This window comes from Chenopodium album, chromosome 24, assembly GCF_948465745.1.
Source record: "Chenopodium album chromosome 24, dcCheAlbu1.1, whole genome shotgun sequence".
Taxonomy (NCBI): Eukaryota; Viridiplantae; Streptophyta; class Magnoliopsida; order Caryophyllales; family Amaranthaceae; genus Chenopodium; species Chenopodium album.
The window spans coordinates 28,526,730-28,546,955 of NC_137857.1; the positions used below are offsets into that span (position 1 = coordinate 28,526,730).

Here is a 20,226-nt window from a genome sequence, read left to right on the forward strand (position 1 = left end):
TCTGCGTGGACCAAAATTTCGCCCAAAAATGGAAGCTTTTGCCCTAAATGCACCGTACGCAAGTGGTTGAAGGCAATTATGGCTGACGAAGGAGCTCTGTCGAAGTTAGTAATGGAGGAGGAGTTCTTTCACTTTCAAACATTAAAGAGGGTAGTTGGGAGGGAAAGAGAGATGACCTGTCATCTTTGATGAGCGAAAAATAGAGGGAATTAGAGTACCCAAGTCCACGTCAGAATAGTTCATCTTGCAAGCCGGTTTCAAGTCAAATGGGAGTGTTAAAAAAGATCGGGGGGTAAAGGTGGGATTATTAAAAAAAAAACCCAAAGGTGGGATTATTAGAATTCAACGCACTAAAGGTGGGATTATTCCCATCAATTTTCCTTTTCAATTTTATGGTCTTAAGATAAGACTTTGTTTGGGTCAAGTCCATTGTCCTAAGCCCAATGACTTGAAATAACAAAATTACCCCCATAATCTAGCCTATCACTAATCATTGCAAAGTACAAATTTACCCCTAATTTTTCCAACTAAGTACAACTTTACTACCTAAAAGTACAACTATAAATAGTTATCCAACTATTAATGATGGGAAATTTTTCCGATTTCTCTCTACTTTCTCTCTCTAAGTATACTCTCTCTCTCTACTTTCTCCATCTAAAGAGTTAAAGTACATTCGCTGACTTAAGCATCAGAGGGGCTTTTTCGGGTCACACCACCGGGGTAGCTAACCTTCTCTGTTTTGCAAGTCGAGCTCTCGGGCATCAAGGCGGAGTCCTCGGACATATATTCCTGTGCAAGGTGGTGCTCTTTGACTTTTGGACAATAATTGGACCTAGATTCTTGGACATCTTGATACCTTATCCTAACAATCCGAGGAGTATTCTGTTTTCAGAAACATACTTTTTTTTTATGCACTTATTTAGTTTGGTCTTAACAAAATATGATGTGGAGTCTTGAAAATTCAAAACTCAACTTACGACTCAACTTACACTAAATTAATCCCTCCAGTTTTTTTTTTTATTTGCATCACTTTCCTTTTTCGGGTGTTTTTTTTAAATGCATCGCTTCTATATTTGGTAACTTTATACTATATTTTATCAATATTTTTCTTACTGTAAACCCCACTCAACTTATTTTATTATTTTTCTCTTTAATATGGCCCCCACTAAAATAATAAAAATATCTATCATCTTTCACAAACTTTCTTTTTTATGGTCCAAATCTTACTTTTTCTATAATAATTTATTCACCCACTCACAATATTATATTACCTTCCTAAAACTTTGTGCAATCCAAAGTGATGCAAAAATAAAATAAAATAAAAAAAAAACCGGAGGGAGTAACTTTTTTTTTAAACAAAAAAAACATTAATAATTTGATTTATATATATATATATATAATCCAGTCTGAGGGATGAAGAGATAAATCTGATTGAGTCTTAAAAGAGTCTTAACATAATTATAAATTAAAAAATTAACTTAATCAAGACTGCGCTACTCTTGCTCTTAGGGCATGTTCTGATTGACTATACTGAACCGAACTGGATATTTTATGAGAAAAAGAAATTTAAAACTAAACTAAACTGAACAGAAAATAATCTGAAGAGAACTGAACCTAAGTTTGAGACGGGTAATTGGACATTCAAAGTACTATGTTTCTCTCTCCCAAAGCAAATGTTGGTTTGTTCAATTGCTTAAACGGCATATCCGTGACTATGTACTTACGAAAGCTAAGTGCTCTTCTTGTCCAATGTCAATCTTTTTCATCATACAACCCCAATCCTAGTAGTTTTTGCCACATGCTACATATATATTGGTCATGAATATTATAATCTAAAGTTCTAAATCCATCTAATATTGCTTAAATTGATTACTTGTTGAATTAAACAACTTTGGACAGTTGTTTCCATTGGTAAGAGACCAGATAAGAAGAAACAAAATAAAACTATGATTCTATAACTTGACCTCTAAGTAGCCAACAACAACTACAATATGTAATAACTTAGCTCATGTAGGAGTAATTTGTACACAATTTTATGGCCCTTTTCGTCATTTAACCCAACCCAAAAAAGACCTTAGCTTGTTGTCGTATGTGATTAGATCAATAAACCTAATCTATAACGTGTTATTCCTAAGTTGATTGATTTGTCAACAAGAAGGGCAATCTTTAAGAATCATTGCCACAAAAAGCTACATCAATTCTACATTTCTATGGGCGGATATGAAATGGATGAAAAAGAAATACAATAACAAAAATAAATGTGCTCAACTGCTCAATTCATGTCTATTGTACATTGCATTCGACAAAATTGAAGAATTTGATTAATAGTATATTGACGTGCCTACTTATCTTGCCCAAAAACTCAAAATTTTTATCGTATACAATAACAATGTCGGCTCTAACATATATGATAGATAGGTATCCTCAAACCAATTTTTTAGAGTCCTTAGGTATTTTTAACTTTTGGTATCATACGAAAAAATCAATATACAATTACTTTGTTCAGTTCTACTTAAACACCATTCATGCCCTTATACATAACTCTTAGTCTTTTACTCATACTTCGTATTAGTTAAAATATTAGTATCGAAGAGAGTTTTATAGATTATAGATTATTCCTTGGCATAAATTACTGATATATTTTAAGGCCAAAGGTTCAAACATAAGTGTATCTTTTGTTTCATAAATCATGCAATATATTACTTCCTACGTGTCCATTTGTTTTTTTCGCTTTAATTTTTTATGATCTCTCAAAAAATCATAAAGAAAAGTGAGTAGTTACTAGAAAACAAAAAGTTATTATTATTATTACTATTATTATTGTTATTGTTATTACCTAATCAATTAGAATAATTTAGCTTATTATTTCCGAATAAAAAGAGTATCCAATAAAGAGGAATCCATTCTTACACTATACCCAATAACCTAATTAGTCAATTCACACAAAATGATACTCATGATTTATGCTTTGATTGAAGTTTAATTTAATAAGGACAAATAATTAGCACTTTAGCAGATAACTTGACACCTATTTTGGCTAATTACCTCTACATCCACGTTGGCAATGCTTATCATACTTTGGTCAAAAAACAGTTCTAGAAAGTTGAAATTAAAAAAAAAAATGAAAAACATTAGCAAATTACAAATTGGCCATAGTTTCTTCAGCTACCAATCACCTAATTGCTTCTAGGATGATCTATATGATCATTAAAAGATAATAATAAGCATTTTTATAAAGCATAAACTATACTTGTATATCTTGTTCCTTTTTCCCTTTATATATAGATGTGACATTGTAATTAGACTCACATTTCACAAATAGCCAAGACTACACATAATCTTACTCACTCTCAAATAATTAAGGCTTATTGCAAGTTTGCAACCCATAAGATACTTTCAAGTAATTGATGGATAGTTAGTAGTTGCATTTAATGTGTATCATTAGTTACTTCGTCTGGTCTCTAACTTTTTTTTAGCGAGACAAATACTGTTCAAATATGAAAAACTTTTAGAGACGGGTGCAACACGTATTATATATGTTGCTAAAGAGTTTATGTTATTTTTGTAGGGCTGAAATAGTTACAAAATGGCATACAAGCAGATGAGACCAGCAGCATCCTTCTTGTTGTTCCTCAACTTCTGCATGTATGTAGTTGTTTTGGGCATAAGTGGTTGGTCTATGAATCGGATTATTGATCATGGAGGTGGTAAGTTACCATACTACCATATGTCTATATCAACTATTCTACGTATCGAATTAAAGAGTAATCTTCTAGGATGTTTGTAAAAAGTTGTCATATTTTCACTCGTTAAGTAGAGTTACAAAAATAAAAGAATAGAAAAGGCCGCAATTATGAATGATTTGAGATATCGCCGCTATTAATTATAGGCAAAAGGAGCATAGGTTTTGAAAATTGTGGTGTAACAATTAACTTTATTTGCTAACATGGGATAATACTTTGTGTTATTGGCAGTTAAAGGACAAAATGGGGCAACATTTTATTTCATAACATACTCGCTAATAGCGGGAGCAGTAGGGGCAGTCTCATGCTTGTATGGACTAAACCATGTTACATATTGGGGTCATGATAGCTTGCCAGCCGCCGCTGCCGCCGCCTCCGTCGCTTGGAGCCTTACCGTGCTTGCGTTGGGGTAAAATAATGCTCTGTTTTATTTATTTATTATTTTTTATTATTATTATTTTTTTTTTTGTCACAACTCTGTTTAAGAGATAGGCTAAAGAAGACCTTATGATGATTTTGGTTTCTTTGGCTCATTATCTAAGTATTGACTATTGAGAGTAGACTATTTTAAAATTAATAAATTGATCATTTCAGACTATAATTGATTATTTCTGAGTAAAATTGATTTTTGTAACTTAAAACTACTAATTTTAGTTACTAGTCAAAGCTAATTGTTGTTGATTAATACAAGTATTTTGTCATATGTTACTAAAGATGGTTATAGCCTTATAGGACATGTCTTGAGTCTTGACTCTTGAGCCTGACTAAGCTCAAAGCTCACTACGTGTTTTTAGAAGGCGGTCTAATCATAGTTCAATTTTATGTGCCACCATGTCGTGTTGTACCTAAGGGAGTCATAGACTTATTTTAACGTGTTTTGTCGTGTTAGGTCATGTTGTGCTTAAAAGACTCACAAGCACAATAACGGATTATGGTGCTTATTATGTGTCTATGTTAATTGGTTGTGCTATGTTTATTAAATAATAGGATCCTTTCAAAAGAATATAATTAATATTAAGTCATACTCAGAATGTATTTGCTAACTAACACTAATTTTTAATCACAACCAAATCAATTCTTAATCACTTGAAAGTGACCTAAAATCAGAGTAACACTACTTAAACTAAATCATTATTATTTCGGGTTAATTATTTGCAAATAAACTAACATGAACGTGACATTCTTTCTTGTGCAGCTTTGCATCCAAACATATTAGGCTCCACACTGATAGCCATCGCCTGGTAATTCTTTGATCTTACAATACTTTATTGTCTTTCTCTACACCATTCTTTTACCGTATTTATACAATTTAACCGCGATTTTCTCACTAAATTTTGGTTACCCATAATGCAGAAAACATTGGAGGCGTTCATCATCATCCTTAGCGGGACAATGCTTATGTACATTGGAGCCATTCATGGAGCAATCAAGAGAGGAAACTAGAAGATGTTCAAATCAATTTAGCAACACATATTTATATTACTATTCGTTTGTTCATATAATTTAATTTGTTCATACAATATGGTTACGTTTGTGGATGTGTATGTAGCTTTGATTTGTTTGTTGTAATGTCTGAAAAGATTCAAATTTGCGAGTGTAACTTGTGGTGTGCAGCATTAGCTTCTATTGATCACATATACGTTTGCATAAATACATAGAGGAATTGAAGAAATAGAAAAGATTGTTTTATAGTTTCATCTTGTGTTATCGTTTGTACATTGTTAATATATTGTAAATGCATTTATTTACCTGATGTAAAATTTGTTTTTTATTTTATGACATTGGCATTTACAACAATATCCACAAAAGTCTATTTTATGACATTGACCTTTATGAAAAAAATCATCCACAAAGATATATCGTACCAGCCCCTTTACATAGGTAGCGTAATTTGTATCAAACATGTAATACAAAGTACTTCCTCCGTTTCAATTTAGGGTATGTTCATATTTACTGAACTAAGCTGAACTGATCTGAACCGAACTGATTGGAGCTGAACTGAACTGAACTGAGCTGAAATGAATATTTTATGAGAGAGGGAAATTAGGAGCTGAACTGAACTGATTGGAGCTGAACTAAAATGAACTGAATTGAACTGAACTGAACTGATTGGAGTTGAACTGAACTGAAATTAAGTAAATGTGAACAGACCCTTAGTTGACGCGTTCAATTCAGGCACACATATTAGGGAGAGAAAAAAGAATGATAAAACAAATGGGGTAGACTATTAAATACAAAGTATAAAACTGACCTAAAAAGAAAACGTGTCAACTAAAAATAAACTTCCTAAATAAGAATACGTACGTGTCAATTAACAAAATAAATACCGGAGGTAAGTATATACATACATACACGCGTTGAAAATCTTTTGATTATATGCTTTATTGCATCCTAGAGATGTCTGGAAAATACTACAGGGTAAGATATATGCCTTGATGCTTATGGTGATTCAAATTACAACATCGACAAGTTCAACATTTACCTCCACAACGATCCAAGTTTACAATCATAGAACAAAAGAATTATCAACGATTGTATACTGCATTAAACACTTTTAACAGTTAAAAGTGTTTAGTGCAGTATACAACCGTTGATAAAGCATCATCATGAAAGTAATAGCATATATAGAATTCTTTTTTATGAATTGAACATTAAATCCTTTAAAAATTTCTCCATTGTATTTGGAAGTTTAAAATATTGTACTCCCGAGCATATTAGAGACTACCCCTACATAAAGTAAAGGTAGGATAATCCCTTTTTTACACTTTGAAAAATCCTTGATCCCCTTAAACTATCAAGTCATAACACTTACTTTTGTGTTAAATTTTGATGATAAGAAAAAAAAAAAAAAAAAAAAAAAAAAAAAAGGTTTTTTCGCTTGGGTTGAATTTTGACCAATGTACGAAGTATAAGATTCTAGGATTATGATTATCCTTCACGAGTTAACCAGGATGGACCAAGTTATGCAAGGTGCAACACCGATCAAGGTCCAAGTGACTCATATTTATAGCGAGCTTGGGCTGAGCTATTTAATGGCCATCTCTAAATTCTATAAGTCTATAACTATAAGAGTACGATCTATTTACTTAATTATTTTAGGGTAATGTTATGTACTCCTTTCGTTTTTTTAAGTGTTACATTGACACTTTTTGCACTATTTATTTGACTCACATATTTGTTAATTACACATAAGAAAACAAATATAATCTTGTGGTTACTTGTTGGAATCGTCTCAATGAATAAATTATTACTCCGTGATATTTAATTGTTGTAATTATACCTATTGATAATTAAAGATATTATTGGTCAAAGTTTTTCTTCAGCATGTGTGTCAAGCTCCAATGGGACACTTTATTAACAAAAAACAGAGGGGGTATAGCCCTTAGGGCTAAGAATAAGCATTTACGAAGTATATCTTTCCTAATTTGGTATTCATATAGGAATGCATGACAAAATCACACGTAAATCACTGTAATTGATGTAATATTTTTATTATGCCGACAACGTGGTTAAAACAGACTCTGCAATTATAATATAGATATTAGTCGGCATAATTGAATACAAAGGGCAACCCAAATCAATTCATTAGGGACTTGGAGTTCCATAATCTATAAGGTGTTACTTCATGTTATGGTTTCCAATACCCTAGAGGTATCAAGATTATCAACATCCTTTTGGATGGCAAAGAATATTACTTTTCCTCATCAGAAGAACAAACTAAACAAAGTTCTTTGAATATGCAATCCGAAAAAACTAATTTTCTAACTCTTTTGGCCAAGTCTGAAACTAAGAATCACGTCTTCTGCTTTGCCTAGAGTTTAAGGCATACCCTTTACAACCCCACAAAGAAGCCTCCTAGCAAGCAAGGAACCAAACCATACCAATTCTAAGACCATATATAAGAAGTTTATGCCTCTGCCACAACCTGCAACACTCATCAGCCAGCCTTAATCTCTGATACCGCCTTTTACAGCTCCTCCTGTAATAAACTTTCTTCTGCTAACAGCTTTTTCCGGCTACCAAAATCTGTTCTTTCTCATCAATAACTTGTTGAAGAAATGGCCAACGAGTCCATGAAACCTGCTGCCTCTTTGCTTTTGGCTCTCAACTTCTGCATGTATGTCGTGCTCTTGGGAATTGGTGGTTGGGCTATGAATCGTGCAATTGATCATGGTTTTATTATCGGTATACTTTCTGATACTCCTCTATAAAATGTTCTGTAATTCATGCTCAGAACACCTGTTCCTGTTCTATGCTCTCACACAGGCACATCTTCAGAAGATTTAACAGTTTAAAAAGAGAATAAAAGAATTTATTTGTCAGTAAATTACATGCAAAAAAGGAAGAGTTTGTGTTTGTAGCACTATGTTAATAATGTGATTTTCAAAATAACAGGTCCAGGATTGGAGCTCCCAGCTCATTTTTCACCCATTTACTTCCCCATGGGAAACGCAGCCACTGGATTTTTCGTGACATTTGCTTTACTAGCTGGAGTTGTAGGTGCTGCCTCATGCATCTCAGGCTTCCTTAACCTGCGGTCATTGAGCCGTGAGAGCACACCAGCTACTATTACAGTTGCTACCATTGCATGGACTCTAACTCTCTTGGCTATGGGGTAAAGCTATTTTCGCTCTTCAAACCTTGCTTTTGTGTAGAGATTGTCATAACATCCGAAAAACAGGGGGTTCATATAATTCTTTTTACTGATATGATTATTTTATTTTGCAGTTTCGGGTGCAAGGAGATCGAGCTTCAGTACAGGAATGCCCGACTGGTTGCTATGGAAGCATTCAGCATAATCCTCTCCGTCACACAGCTCTTATACATTGCAGCAGTTCACGGACCATCTCTCTGAAAGATTTGTTCATGAAGAGTGTGTGAAAGAGAGATTCTGAAGTCGTTTGATTTTGCTGCCTTGTAAAGTTTCGTTAATGTTTATGATTTGTGATTACTCCGATTGATTTTTAACATTGAATAAAAAGATATACTTCTGTGCAAGTGCTTTGAATCTTTTGTTTAAGAGCAAGAATTCAATTTGATGATACCTGCAGCACCTAAAGTTACATAATCTACAACTGTATGCTTTTACATAGTTCGTACGAGTATCAAACAAAAGAACTTGATGACGAGAGAGGAAGCACGAAATCAAAATATGAAAGGTACCACATAGCACAGAAGTCACCTGTATGGCTGTATCCTACAAAAGATGGTCTCAAACAGCTCACAAAGTAGACAACTCAGTCCCCTAACCTTAGTACTTGATCACGATCTCACGAAAAATACCACACCACCATCTAGGCAATAGGCATCTACCAATCTGAAAACTCATAGTCACATTAACAATGCAAAGAACAAATGGATAAATCCTCCTTTGGAAATAATGATTTCATATATTGGTTTAAATTTCCAGAAAAAGTTATCGCCTTTTTGAAACTAAGAACAGTTTGCAGATGTTAATCTCAAAAAGATCCTCATCCTCACAGGTTCCTTGTTGAATGTGACACTACGTTGAAAAACACAAGCCAGCTGATAAAGTCAATCAATCTGCCAAGCAGTACAAAAAGTTTAACACCGAAGTATGAATCATAACGGCAATAACAGTATAAGAGAGGGATGATAGAGGAGGCAGAGAGAAAGGGGAAGAGAGAAGTCAAATTCTAAATCGCTCCTTTTCCCCGAAACAAGTTCATTTGGCTACAATAAAAGCCTGCTTCCACAAATATGTAAAATGTCTCAAATGGCAGTCATTGAGGGATGTATTGCCATAAATTGATTATTGAACAGAATATGCATGTACAGCAAAGTTTAACAGCATGACTAAAATTACAGAGAAGCTAGAGTGCTGATCAACCTAGAGCAGGTAATAAAAGCAGACTCTTTTCTTTAAACCATACATCAAATGCCCAAAAACAGAACAAACAAAATGCACTTCCATGTGCAGGACCAAAAACCAGAGCATTGGGGCAACACTCTGATATTAACCGGACTATCAACAAAAGCACTATAATAGAGACCGAACAGTTTATGTAGTGCATTGAATTTAAAAAAATTCTATCAGGGAAAGCTTGACGATCCTTAAAAAAAGTCTATGTATCAATAAATTCCTATATAACCACGTTCTCTACTTCTCATAGCGAAACTTCTACTCTTGACAATTTGACATTGCTTGAAATTTGAAACTTGAAAGTAGATACTTTGCCTCTGCATCAAATAAAAACCCAAAGAAATGTCATTCATAGTCAGCTTAAGAGAATCATACCAAGTATCTATGAAACCAAAATTTCATGAATGCTTTCAGATAATAAAGGGCTAATAAAAGTAATGAGACAAATCTTTAGTGCAACACAGTATAGCATTAGCAGCTGACTAGTAAATACAATAAGTTTCTAAATCCTTCATCCTAGTCAGGGGAAGGCTGACAATGCTCATCAATTGTGATACTATCAGATTGAAAAGAAATGATTCAGATAATAAAGTTATAGAGCTACACAAACCTAGGATTTCATCCTGTCTGAAACTACTCTCTTCCAAATAGACCACTATGACCACACATAACAAAGTAACTAACAATTGGGTACATTTACTGTGGTCTACAAAAACCAACATTTAACATTATTTGTACCAGATAATTAGATTTTAGATAAAGGTGGACCTAAGAGTAAAGAGGACCACAACTACCTTGCTCGGACTCTTCATTTTACTTCAGATATCTGTGGTAGATCCTTGACACACCAACATGGGTATGGACCTTAGTTTTAAAAGGCGCAAGGCGCACCAAGGCGCAAATGATCCTTGCAGCCTAGGCGCGAGGCGCAAGGCGAAGGCGTGCGCCTTTTGTATGCAAGGCGCATGTATTTATATATTTATTTCAAATTATATTTTACTTTGATTGTACTTGATACCAATTGAAAAGATTCATAATAAATTAAATAATGATATATGTATATCTAAGGTAGTCTGAATTAAAAAAAGTCCACCATTCTTCAAATTATAACTTAAACCTTAGTTATTTTCCTTGAGGCGCAAAGAAGCACCTTACCCAAGGCGCTTTGAGGCGCACAAGGGGCGCGCCTTCCGTAGGTGTCTGAGCCTCGACTAGCTAAAGCCCATTTCCCAGAGCCTGGGCCCGAGGCGCGCTTTTTAAAACCAAGGTATGGACCCTTAACACTTCACATCGGCCTATATAAATGATGAATTTTCATATAAAGCCAAGCATGACAGTTGGACTCAGGAGTGTTCAAGCCCTTAACATAGGTCATTAGTTGAAAAATAAAGAAGTCAATCAAGCAAGGAACTAACTAGCAAGGCAATATGATCCATCTAGAAAGCAGACTGAAATAACAGGTCTCAAGCTAGATGTTTATAAAACTCAGTTATTTTTTTTATTAACTAGTATCTTTACAGATTGAAAAAGTAATAAATGCCATCCAAGGCATAACTCAATCAGATGCTAAATTCTTCTCAAGTCATAAGCAACAAAGCTCGATTCAAATGAAAATATTAAAGATCTAGGGGTGAATGAAAATATCACATACAGATATGTCACAATTAAACAAGTCCCTGATACAGTGACACTATATAGGGGCCTTTGAGAGGGAGAAACTCTGAAAAGGTCCCATGAAGAAACAAAAGAAAACTTAACTGCCCCAACTTTTACACTGAGCTTACAGGAATAACCAGTTAAGAGGAGTAGTCTTAAATCTTAATATTAGTTTTCAAAAGCTGAAACGGGGTATATGGGTAGGAAGGCCAGTTTTAGGTTTATTAAGAATCAAAGTACTGCAGTGACAGAAAGCTAAAATACTCACTCATCCCATGATTATAGTCCTTAGCAAATCTATCTAGGTAAGTTCATTTATACTAGGCTGCATTTGTAACCATGAACAAGCCTCACAATTTCTGTTTTCTAGTAATATGAGTTGACTTCTAACTTGGTATTAAATTATTAAAACAGTCAGCAAGCTACACACACAAAAGAGGTAGGATTTTGGGACATGCATCCTGGTGCTATACTATAAATATTTGGCTAATTAACTAGGCAATGACTTGAATATCAAATACTCCTTCCGTCCTTGAATATTTGCCACAAATCACTTATTAGTCCGTCTGTCTAAGTTTGCCCCATAATACTTTTGGTAACAAGTGACCAGAACTTTAATCTCACACCAAATAAGCTTGGTCCCACCACTTCTCTTAAAATCAATGCCTCCCAAACAAAAAATAACAAAAGTGATTGTACCCTCAACAGGGCAAACAAAAAGAAAAGGAGGCAGTATATCATAGTATCACAAGTCACAACATTTGAATTAAAATAACAGCAGCTTTTGACTGGCAATCTGGTCTTAGCTCTTCACAAGTACAACTGAATAGCTTTCGCATGCAACTTTGATTTATAATAGCCAATGATCCAGGATTTAAATAGTAACATCACAGCATATAAATTATGGTTCACGCAGAAATACATGATGCATATCATAAACCACAAAGATTATGCATCTCAAAGCACAAATGTTCAAAAGGACCAACCATCTTGATGCATGTCATGAACAGCAAAGATTATGCATTTAAAAGCAGAAATGTTCAAAAAAGACCAAAAAGCTTCACCTAGCAACTATATAAAAAAGAAGAATATGTGTAGCCTAGAGTAGACTTTTTGTAGGCCCATCTTATGTATGCTATAAAATAGAGTAATGCTTGATGTCCTTAGCTGGGTAAATTGGCTAAAATTTTATCATGCGTATAATATCTTTTTATGTCTGCCAAATCCTTATACTTTCAGGCAGCAGGGTAGTGAATGAGACATGGCTACCCCCACCACCCCAGTCCCTCCAGCTTTACTTTTTAATGCTACCTTAACCAACAGGAAATTAAATCCAACAAACAATTTTCACACAAAAACTGAATAAGAATGCTGAATTCACCATAAAGTTTCTTTTAAAAGATAAACAAGGCATCAACTGTTGAAATGAGTACTGCCAAAAAAAACCGCTGACATGAGCACATAACACCTATTAAATCCAATTTAAGTAATTTTAATGATACAGTAGAAAAGTACAATGAAAGAGACAAAAAGGATTTCATGCATCAACATCACAATTTCGGTAATGAAGATTTGTGTAGCCATGCTTAATTCAGACAAAAAATTGACAAAAGGGAATAAAGAAAACTGAGTTCTCACCTAAATTTATCTACTGGCACCACCTGAGAAAACTTCAAGAAGGCCACAGCAATTCATCAAGGAGGTTCGTCGCACTGGCAGCGGAGCAGAAGGTGCCAAAGGCTGCAAAATCAAGGTTTTAGTAAAGGTGGACATGTTAAAGAAAGATATTTTATTCATTGCTAAGCAGGCAAATAAGAAAGCTCGCTATACCTGATCCTCAACATATCTCTGCGTCTCTGATTCTTTCACATGATTATCCTCAAAACAAGCATCCGCAGACGTTACACCAGAAGACTGAGGCAAACCTTCACCATTTCTTGCTGTGATGTCTGCGGATTCAGATAGGTTCCTAGGGCCCTCTTCCTGAGCTTGAGTGATTTTTTTCTCAATCTTCTCCTGCAGCAATTCTGTCACCCCAGGAGAAACTGTCTGTTTTTCACCTGCTGATGATAAGACTTCATCCAGGTTTTGCTTTTTTTCTGACTCAATAACACGAGTGATCACTAGATCCTCAACATTCGCACTCTCACTCCCGGTCTTCACCTCGTGTGGCGAGGAAACCACTTGCTTAACTGACTCTTCAACAGGGATACTCTCCTCAACTGAACCATAGACTGCCTCGGAAATCACCGGATTCTCCCTGGATGCTTCCGGAAGTGAGCTCTGAACCTCAGAAACCACTGATTTCTCCTTTTCAACTGCAATCTCATCATCATCAGAACTGCTACCGCTGGAACTCGAGCTCGAACTTTTATGTTTCCCATTCTTAGTCCCTCTAACATCATCCTCAACACTAACCCTCACCTCATCATCATCATAATTCTCCTTCAACTTCGCATCCTTCGAAAATTCGGCAACATTTTGCTCACCCTCCTCATTCTTCCTACTCACACCACGCTCCTCAGATGACTCTCTCTCACCATCACTCTCCCTCTCATCATGGGATTTCGTCTCATCAATCCCTAACATAGTTTCATCCATTTCACAAAACAATTCAATACAGTATCAAACAATTCAATACAAAATCAAACAATTTAATCAATTCAAACAAATACCCAACAACCCAATTCCCAAAATCAAGAACAAAAACCAATCAAATCAATCAAAATTACACAAAATTCAAATCATTTAATCAAAAACCCCATAAAATCAAATTCCCATCAAATAAACCCCCAATTAAAAAAACAAACACAAACCCAAATACCCAAATTCAATAAACATCAACAATTAAATAGCAAAAAAAGCAGAAATCAATCATTGATTGATTACTCACATACAGATAAGCCATGTGAATAAAGGGTTTAAGCAAAATTTAAAATCCAGCACATAAAAATACCTTGAAGGTGAGACCCATCAGTGTTATGGGCTTGCTTTTGCGCCTTTTTCTTGGCAGCTTTTCTCTTCTTAGCACCCGATGGCATGATTTTGGTAGAGAGAGAAAATTAAACTTTTAGAGAAAGAAAATTAAATACAGCAAAAATTGGGGACAACCCAGATCGTAGATTGTCCCTCTGGTAAATAATTTAAGCTTTGAATCTACAAATTTCTGATAAAAATTGAATCTTTTTTAATTTTAATTTGTGAATTTATGAGTTTCACACTGAATTATTAAATTATAAACGCTCTGTATATGCTTCCAAAACTTCACACCTCACTTTTAGCAGACTCTCTGTCTTTTTGGTTCTCTCTCTAGAAATTTCTCTCTCTAAAAATGGTTGTAAAATTGGGTGAATATTTGGCATTTATGGGAATGGTGGGTAGGTTTTGTGAAAATCTGAGGTTTTGCAAATTGCAATCTTGGAAATTTCAAGAAATAGAAGATAGGTAAGTGTTGTATGAGCATTATTGGTAAAACCTGTCACTCCTTAAACCCCAGCTTTATGTAGTCCAAATTTTAAACTATGAAAATAATACTGTATGTAGTCAATCTAGTCATTATAAAGACTTTAATTGTGTTGAAACTTATTTATGGTACTTAAATTATTTTTGCCGACTAAATTCTTTTTTTTTAAGTTTACTAAGGAGAGAATAGATAATTAGTACTTCCTTCGTCCCCTTTTGTTTGGGAAAGATAATGGGGAGTCCCTACTCCCTAGTCAATGTTATGAGTAATAACCATGACTCAAAATGGAATGACACAATCAATAAGAGACATCCATTTATGATAAATGGAACAAATAAAAAGGAACAAAAGGAGTATGATATCTCGATATGATAAAAGTAGAAATGTTATATATTATTCCGTACTGAGTAGAATATTACATACTCCATAACTAACAATAAAGGTACACTCTCTCTATTTCATATACTACCTCCGTTCCTGAAAGATTGACTCACTAAGTACTATTCATGTGATCAAAATAAAATAACTTTGACCATATTATATGATTTATACAATCAAAATATATTAACAAAGTTTGATCTTAATTATTTAATTCTCCTAATGATAAATTTTTCAAATACGGAGTATCAACTTTTTAAAAATTTCACTTAAACATAGCCGAAGTTATTAATGGTCAAAGATGCTCATTGGAGACCGTGCAAATGCAAAGTGAGTCGAACATTCAGGAACGGATGAAGTATATTAATTGACACAGTCAAACTTTGCACATATGTTGATGCATAATTTTGATTATAAATCTATATAATTAACTTTTATAAAAATTATAAAAAAGTTTATATCACTGTGTTATACTTCAAATTAAAAACTAATTAAAATATTTTACATAGTCAAATGCTACTCAAGTCAAAGTTAGTATACTTATATGAAAAAAAAGGTTGATTACGAGTATTATGAAATGGAGGGAGTATTAGGCCCCGTTCTATTCACCTTAATTTTGCTAAACTGAAATTATTTTTACTGAACTTAAATTATTTTTGCTGAACTTAAATTAATTTTACTGAACTTAAATTAATCTTACTGAACTGAAATTATTTTTGCTGAACTGAAATTATTTTTACTGATTTTCTATTATAATTCTTCTTTAAGAAAACTGAATTTTACTGAACTGAACTTATTTTTACTGAACTGAAATTACTTTTACTGAACTGAAATTATTTTTACTGAACTGAACTTATTTTTACTGAACTGAAATTATTTTTACTTAATATTATTTTTTTATGGTGAAGAGAACAGGGCCTTAGTTATGTTTGTCTTATTTTTACTTATATCAATAATGATAAGTTAAATAAAGTTTAATAAGATAATTTTAAATATGTACATATCAAGGTTAATAAGGGTTTTCAAAAATTTATTTACAATCAAATATATTCAATTAAATTTAAATAAGTAAAAATCAAGTGAATAAATATTGTTTAATACTTATTACACACCAACTAAAATATTTAGCGATCAATAATGAAAACAAAATTTTGTCATACAAATCGACATCAATATGGGCACCATATTTTAAAAATGTGTTCCATTTTCACATTAACTTTTAATGATACGTGTCAAAAATATAAAATTAAAACAAATGAGAACAAAGTATTATTTTTCTGTTAATTATGGAAAAAGGAAAAGAAGTTGATGATTTGATTTTTGATTTGGATAGGGCGGGATAATTTGGGAAATTAAAGTTTAGGAAGACCATATATGAATGAGTGAAGATAGAATTATTAGAAGAGGTGGGGTTTAGTGGAGTAGAGTGAGTGGTGGTTGCATGTCAAACCTTCCCTTGTGATTTGCTGTATTTTCTTTTTCTTTTTCTTTTTTCTTCTTTTGTTTCTTTTCTTTTTCTAATTTATGTTGGCAAAATTTGAGATTGGAAATAATAATTTTTTAAGAAAAAAGTACTAACGGTATTCAAACGCAACAAAAGTACCTTTCAAGAGGTGGTCAATTTGAGGTTTGAGGTGATTAAATGCTTATCTTTGAACTTGGTTAACAAACATTCAATAGAATAATTACGAAGGTGGATGTAAGACCTCAAATTAAATTTAGGGAAAATTTGTTAGGGACAATCTTTTATAATACATTTTTTGTCTGGGACAATCTTTTAAATTTTTTTTGGCAAAGTCAGACCTCAATAAAAAAAAAAATTGTTAAGGAAGAACAACCCCTACTTTCAGGCCATTGACCACCGGATTCTGGCGTTGACTGCCGCGTGACTAGCATGTGCTCCTTATTTGTTCTAACTAGAGTGTATCCGTGCTAATGCACAGTATATATGTAACATGTATATTTAGAAAGAAAAATAATAGGAGAAGTGGAAGTTATTAAAAAAAAAAAAAACCTAAATTCATGAGAGTTGAGGATTGAGGTTTTGGAGAAATCTCATTAATTGACTCTGTAATTATATTATAGATTACATCCCTTTTCCCTCCAATTTTCTCACATAAAAACCCCTCTTACTCTCAATTGAATCTAATTCTAAATTTTTCCCCCAATTTCGAATTCCACTTGGGCATTCAACAATTGACGGCCGGTTGCTATATTAATTGAAGTGGTTTGTGGGTTGCGGTTGGTGGTTACAATGGCGACGCAGAATTGGTGAGTTGGTTGTTGTTGGTGCTGTTGTTGTGATGCTTGGACTGACGGCTAATATGTGGGTCAAATCAGAGCAACGCCACTAATTGCAGTGGTTTGTGGGCTGGGGTTGGTGGTTGCAATGGCGACGCAGAATTGGTGAGTTGGTTGTTGTTGGTGTTGTTGCTGTGATGCGTGGACTGACGGCTTGAGAGGGCTGAGATTGGTGATGCGGGGTGAAGCAGGGGATTCGCGACCTTAGAATTGTTGAATGCCCCAGTAGAATTCGAAATTGGGGAAAAAATTTAGATCTATATTCAATTCAGAGTAATAAGGGTTTTTATGTGAGAAAGTTGGAGGGAAAAGGGGTGTAATTAGAAGAAATAAGGAGCACATGCTAGTCACGTGGGAGTCACTCCGGTGGTCAATGGCTTGAAAGTAAGGGTTGGTCTTCCTTAACAATTTTTTTTTTTTATTGAGGTCTGACTTTGCCAAAAAAAAATTAAAAGGTTGTCCCAAACAAAAAATGTGTTATAAAAGGTTGTCCCTGACAAATATTCCTTAAATTTAAGTCACTCCTTTATGAGGCCCTCTAATACAATATACGTAGTACTTCGTATATCATTATTAGCATCGTTTATTTATATAACACTGTCTGTTATAAAAAAAAATTGGCAAGAATCTAATCGTTTAGAACTCGCTAATTAAACCATTCATACTTATTTTATTTAACTTGAAATCGAACACGAATTCTAGTGAACCATTTCCGTAATAGATATATATTAAACCAAATTGTCATAATCTAACCCAAAATCAAACTAAGTCGTATTTGTTCTAGCCTGTCATTAACCCAGATCCATTTTAACCTGAATCATTTAAACTTGCCAAAAGCCTAATTAACCCAACTATTTCATTTTGCAACTCGTGAGACCGAACCGCTAACACCTTGTGACTTGTTTAGGGTAAACTCACCCTTGTCATGTGGAACAATTAAGAGTTGACAAGCTAAGTGTCTTCTATGAAATCACCCTTGGTATGAAGGTCAACCTAAGGAGTCACTCATGGCCTAACAGTCAGACATGTTTTTGCTAAATAGTTGACCCATATGATATTGGCTCAAAAGCCGAAAAGCCCCTGAAAGCGAGTCAACCTCGTAAAGCAATCTTATATATTAATACGTGTCATCCATATATTGATAGCCAATCAGAGATTCAGAGTGCACCTTTTAAGGTTACAAAACTTAGGAACACATCATCTTGTAAAGGTATAAAATAACCCTGCCCTATCATTTATTGATGGGACGAAAAAACGTTTATTATTCATATTAAGGCTTTGTGCAAATTTCACTCAAACGTTCTCTACTTTCTCTCTATGTAATGATCTGATTTCATTCTTATGTACTAACTTGATCGTCGAGGAGGATATTCCAATCACTGAGATGATATTTTTTATTTCGTAAACGCCAATGCAAAAGCTAGTGGCATTGCAATCATAGTCTCTTGAGAGACACGTTATTACATCAATGCACCCCAAAAACAAAACCTTTTCAACCTATGAACGTTAGCTATAGAACTTGAAACATTAAAAAACCATAATCTATTTAATTTAAATCTACCATTTTAACCCGAGACCCTTCATACACGAATTGTTTACAACCCGTAAATTGTTGAAAATGAATCATTTACAACTTGTGACTCGTTCAAATTGACCTGTTTACAACCCATTACTTGTCAAAATCGAATGAGTTGAGTTAATTACTTGTGACTTGTTAAAATGTAATCGTGTGTTCAACCTGTGATTTGTTTACTTACTACCTGATTTGTTTTAATTTGTGAAACGATCACTTAGATGTATTATTAAATACTCCTTTCATTCGTTCCTCTTTATTCTTTTACATTTGAATTTGTTTACTATTCATTACTGACTATAGATTTTTAAGATATATCATGTAAAATATTTTTAAATATATATAATTGTATGAAGTTAATAATTTTAACTAATGTTTAATTACATACATAGATGGTACGGTCAAACTCATACATTGACATGTGTGTCAAATTTGACTATACCAATTACTATAACACGAACGGAGTATTTCCTTATAAATGCTAGAACATATAGTTATATCTAAGGATGAACAATATTAAATGAATGTCCGTTGATCAGATTGCTTTAATAAATTGATAAAATCTCGAAATAAATAGATGAAAAATAGGTGACAGATGAAGTGGATGATGGATCGGATGTGACATGGATGTGGATGATACTCTACTTTACCCATTAACCATACATCCACCCAGTATGTTTGACAAGTATAAATATTTTTTATCTAAGATTTTTATAAAGAATATGAGATATGCAAGAAAAACATTTTTTTTTTCAAACGATATGTTGTTGTTATTGTTTCATTTTATTAGTTGAATAAAAAAATTAACTGTCAAATTAACTATAAATTAGAGTTTATGTGGATTTTTTTGACATTAAATATTCATCCACTAGTCACCAGATCCATCCGTTTCATCCACGAATAATGGACGGAAGGATACATGTGATGGGTGGAGCGGGTGACGAATGGATGTGTGTATGCATGGGGCTATTGAAATGATGGATTGATGCGGATGAAGCTCCACTTGATTTGAATCCGATCCATTGACATCTCTAGTTATCTTCGACACCTCAATTGTGGGCCGGGGTTGTTCACCGATCCAAGACCAATTCAATAATCGAAAAATTTATAACACATTTATAACATTCTTTGACATTTTATCACAGGTATATTTGCATCTCACAAGGCTTGCTGGTATTTCTATTTTCTTCATTAGTTGAAGGATGAAAATGGACAATTCATGGCAATG

General features: G+C 33.7%; 3 protein-coding genes across 3 annotated transcripts; 2 read left to right on the forward strand and 1 right to left on the reverse strand.

Moving 5' to 3' along the window:
• The first annotated feature begins 3,586 nt into the window (after positions 1 to 3,586).
• On the forward strand, positions 3,587 to 5,328 carry LOC145612377 (membrane protein PM19L-like). The gene is made up of 4 exons (XM_081667752.1): positions 3,587 to 3,707; positions 3,975 to 4,152; positions 4,939 to 4,984; positions 5,097 to 5,328. The coding sequence occupies exons 1-4, from the start codon at positions 3,587 to 3,589 to the stop codon at positions 5,184 to 5,186; spliced, it is 435 nt and encodes a 144-aa protein (XP_081523878.1). The 3' UTR covers positions 5,187 to 5,328.
• A 2,207-nt stretch (positions 5,329 to 7,535) lies between these two features.
• LOC145612258 (membrane protein PM19L-like) lies at positions 7,536 to 8,731 on the forward strand. Its single transcript, XM_081667635.1, has 3 exons — positions 7,536 to 7,928; positions 8,139 to 8,358; positions 8,472 to 8,731. The coding sequence occupies exons 1-3, from the start codon at positions 7,802 to 7,804 to the stop codon at positions 8,596 to 8,598; spliced, it is 474 nt and encodes a 157-aa protein (XP_081523761.1). The 5' UTR covers positions 7,536 to 7,801; the 3' UTR covers positions 8,599 to 8,731.
• Positions 8,732 to 9,472: 741 nt separating this feature from the next.
• LOC145611674 (uncharacterized) lies at positions 9,473 to 14,728 on the reverse strand. The gene is made up of 4 exons (XM_081667023.1): positions 14,240 to 14,728; positions 13,114 to 13,865; positions 12,922 to 13,023; positions 9,473 to 9,944 (listed from the first exon to the last, which is right to left on the reverse strand). The coding sequence occupies exons 1-3, from the start codon at positions 14,322 to 14,324 to the stop codon at positions 12,928 to 12,930; spliced, it is 933 nt and encodes a 310-aa protein (XP_081523149.1). The 5' UTR covers positions 14,325 to 14,728; the 3' UTR covers positions 9,473 to 9,944; positions 12,922 to 12,927.
• Between the last annotated feature and the right edge of the window lie 5,498 nt (positions 14,729 to 20,226).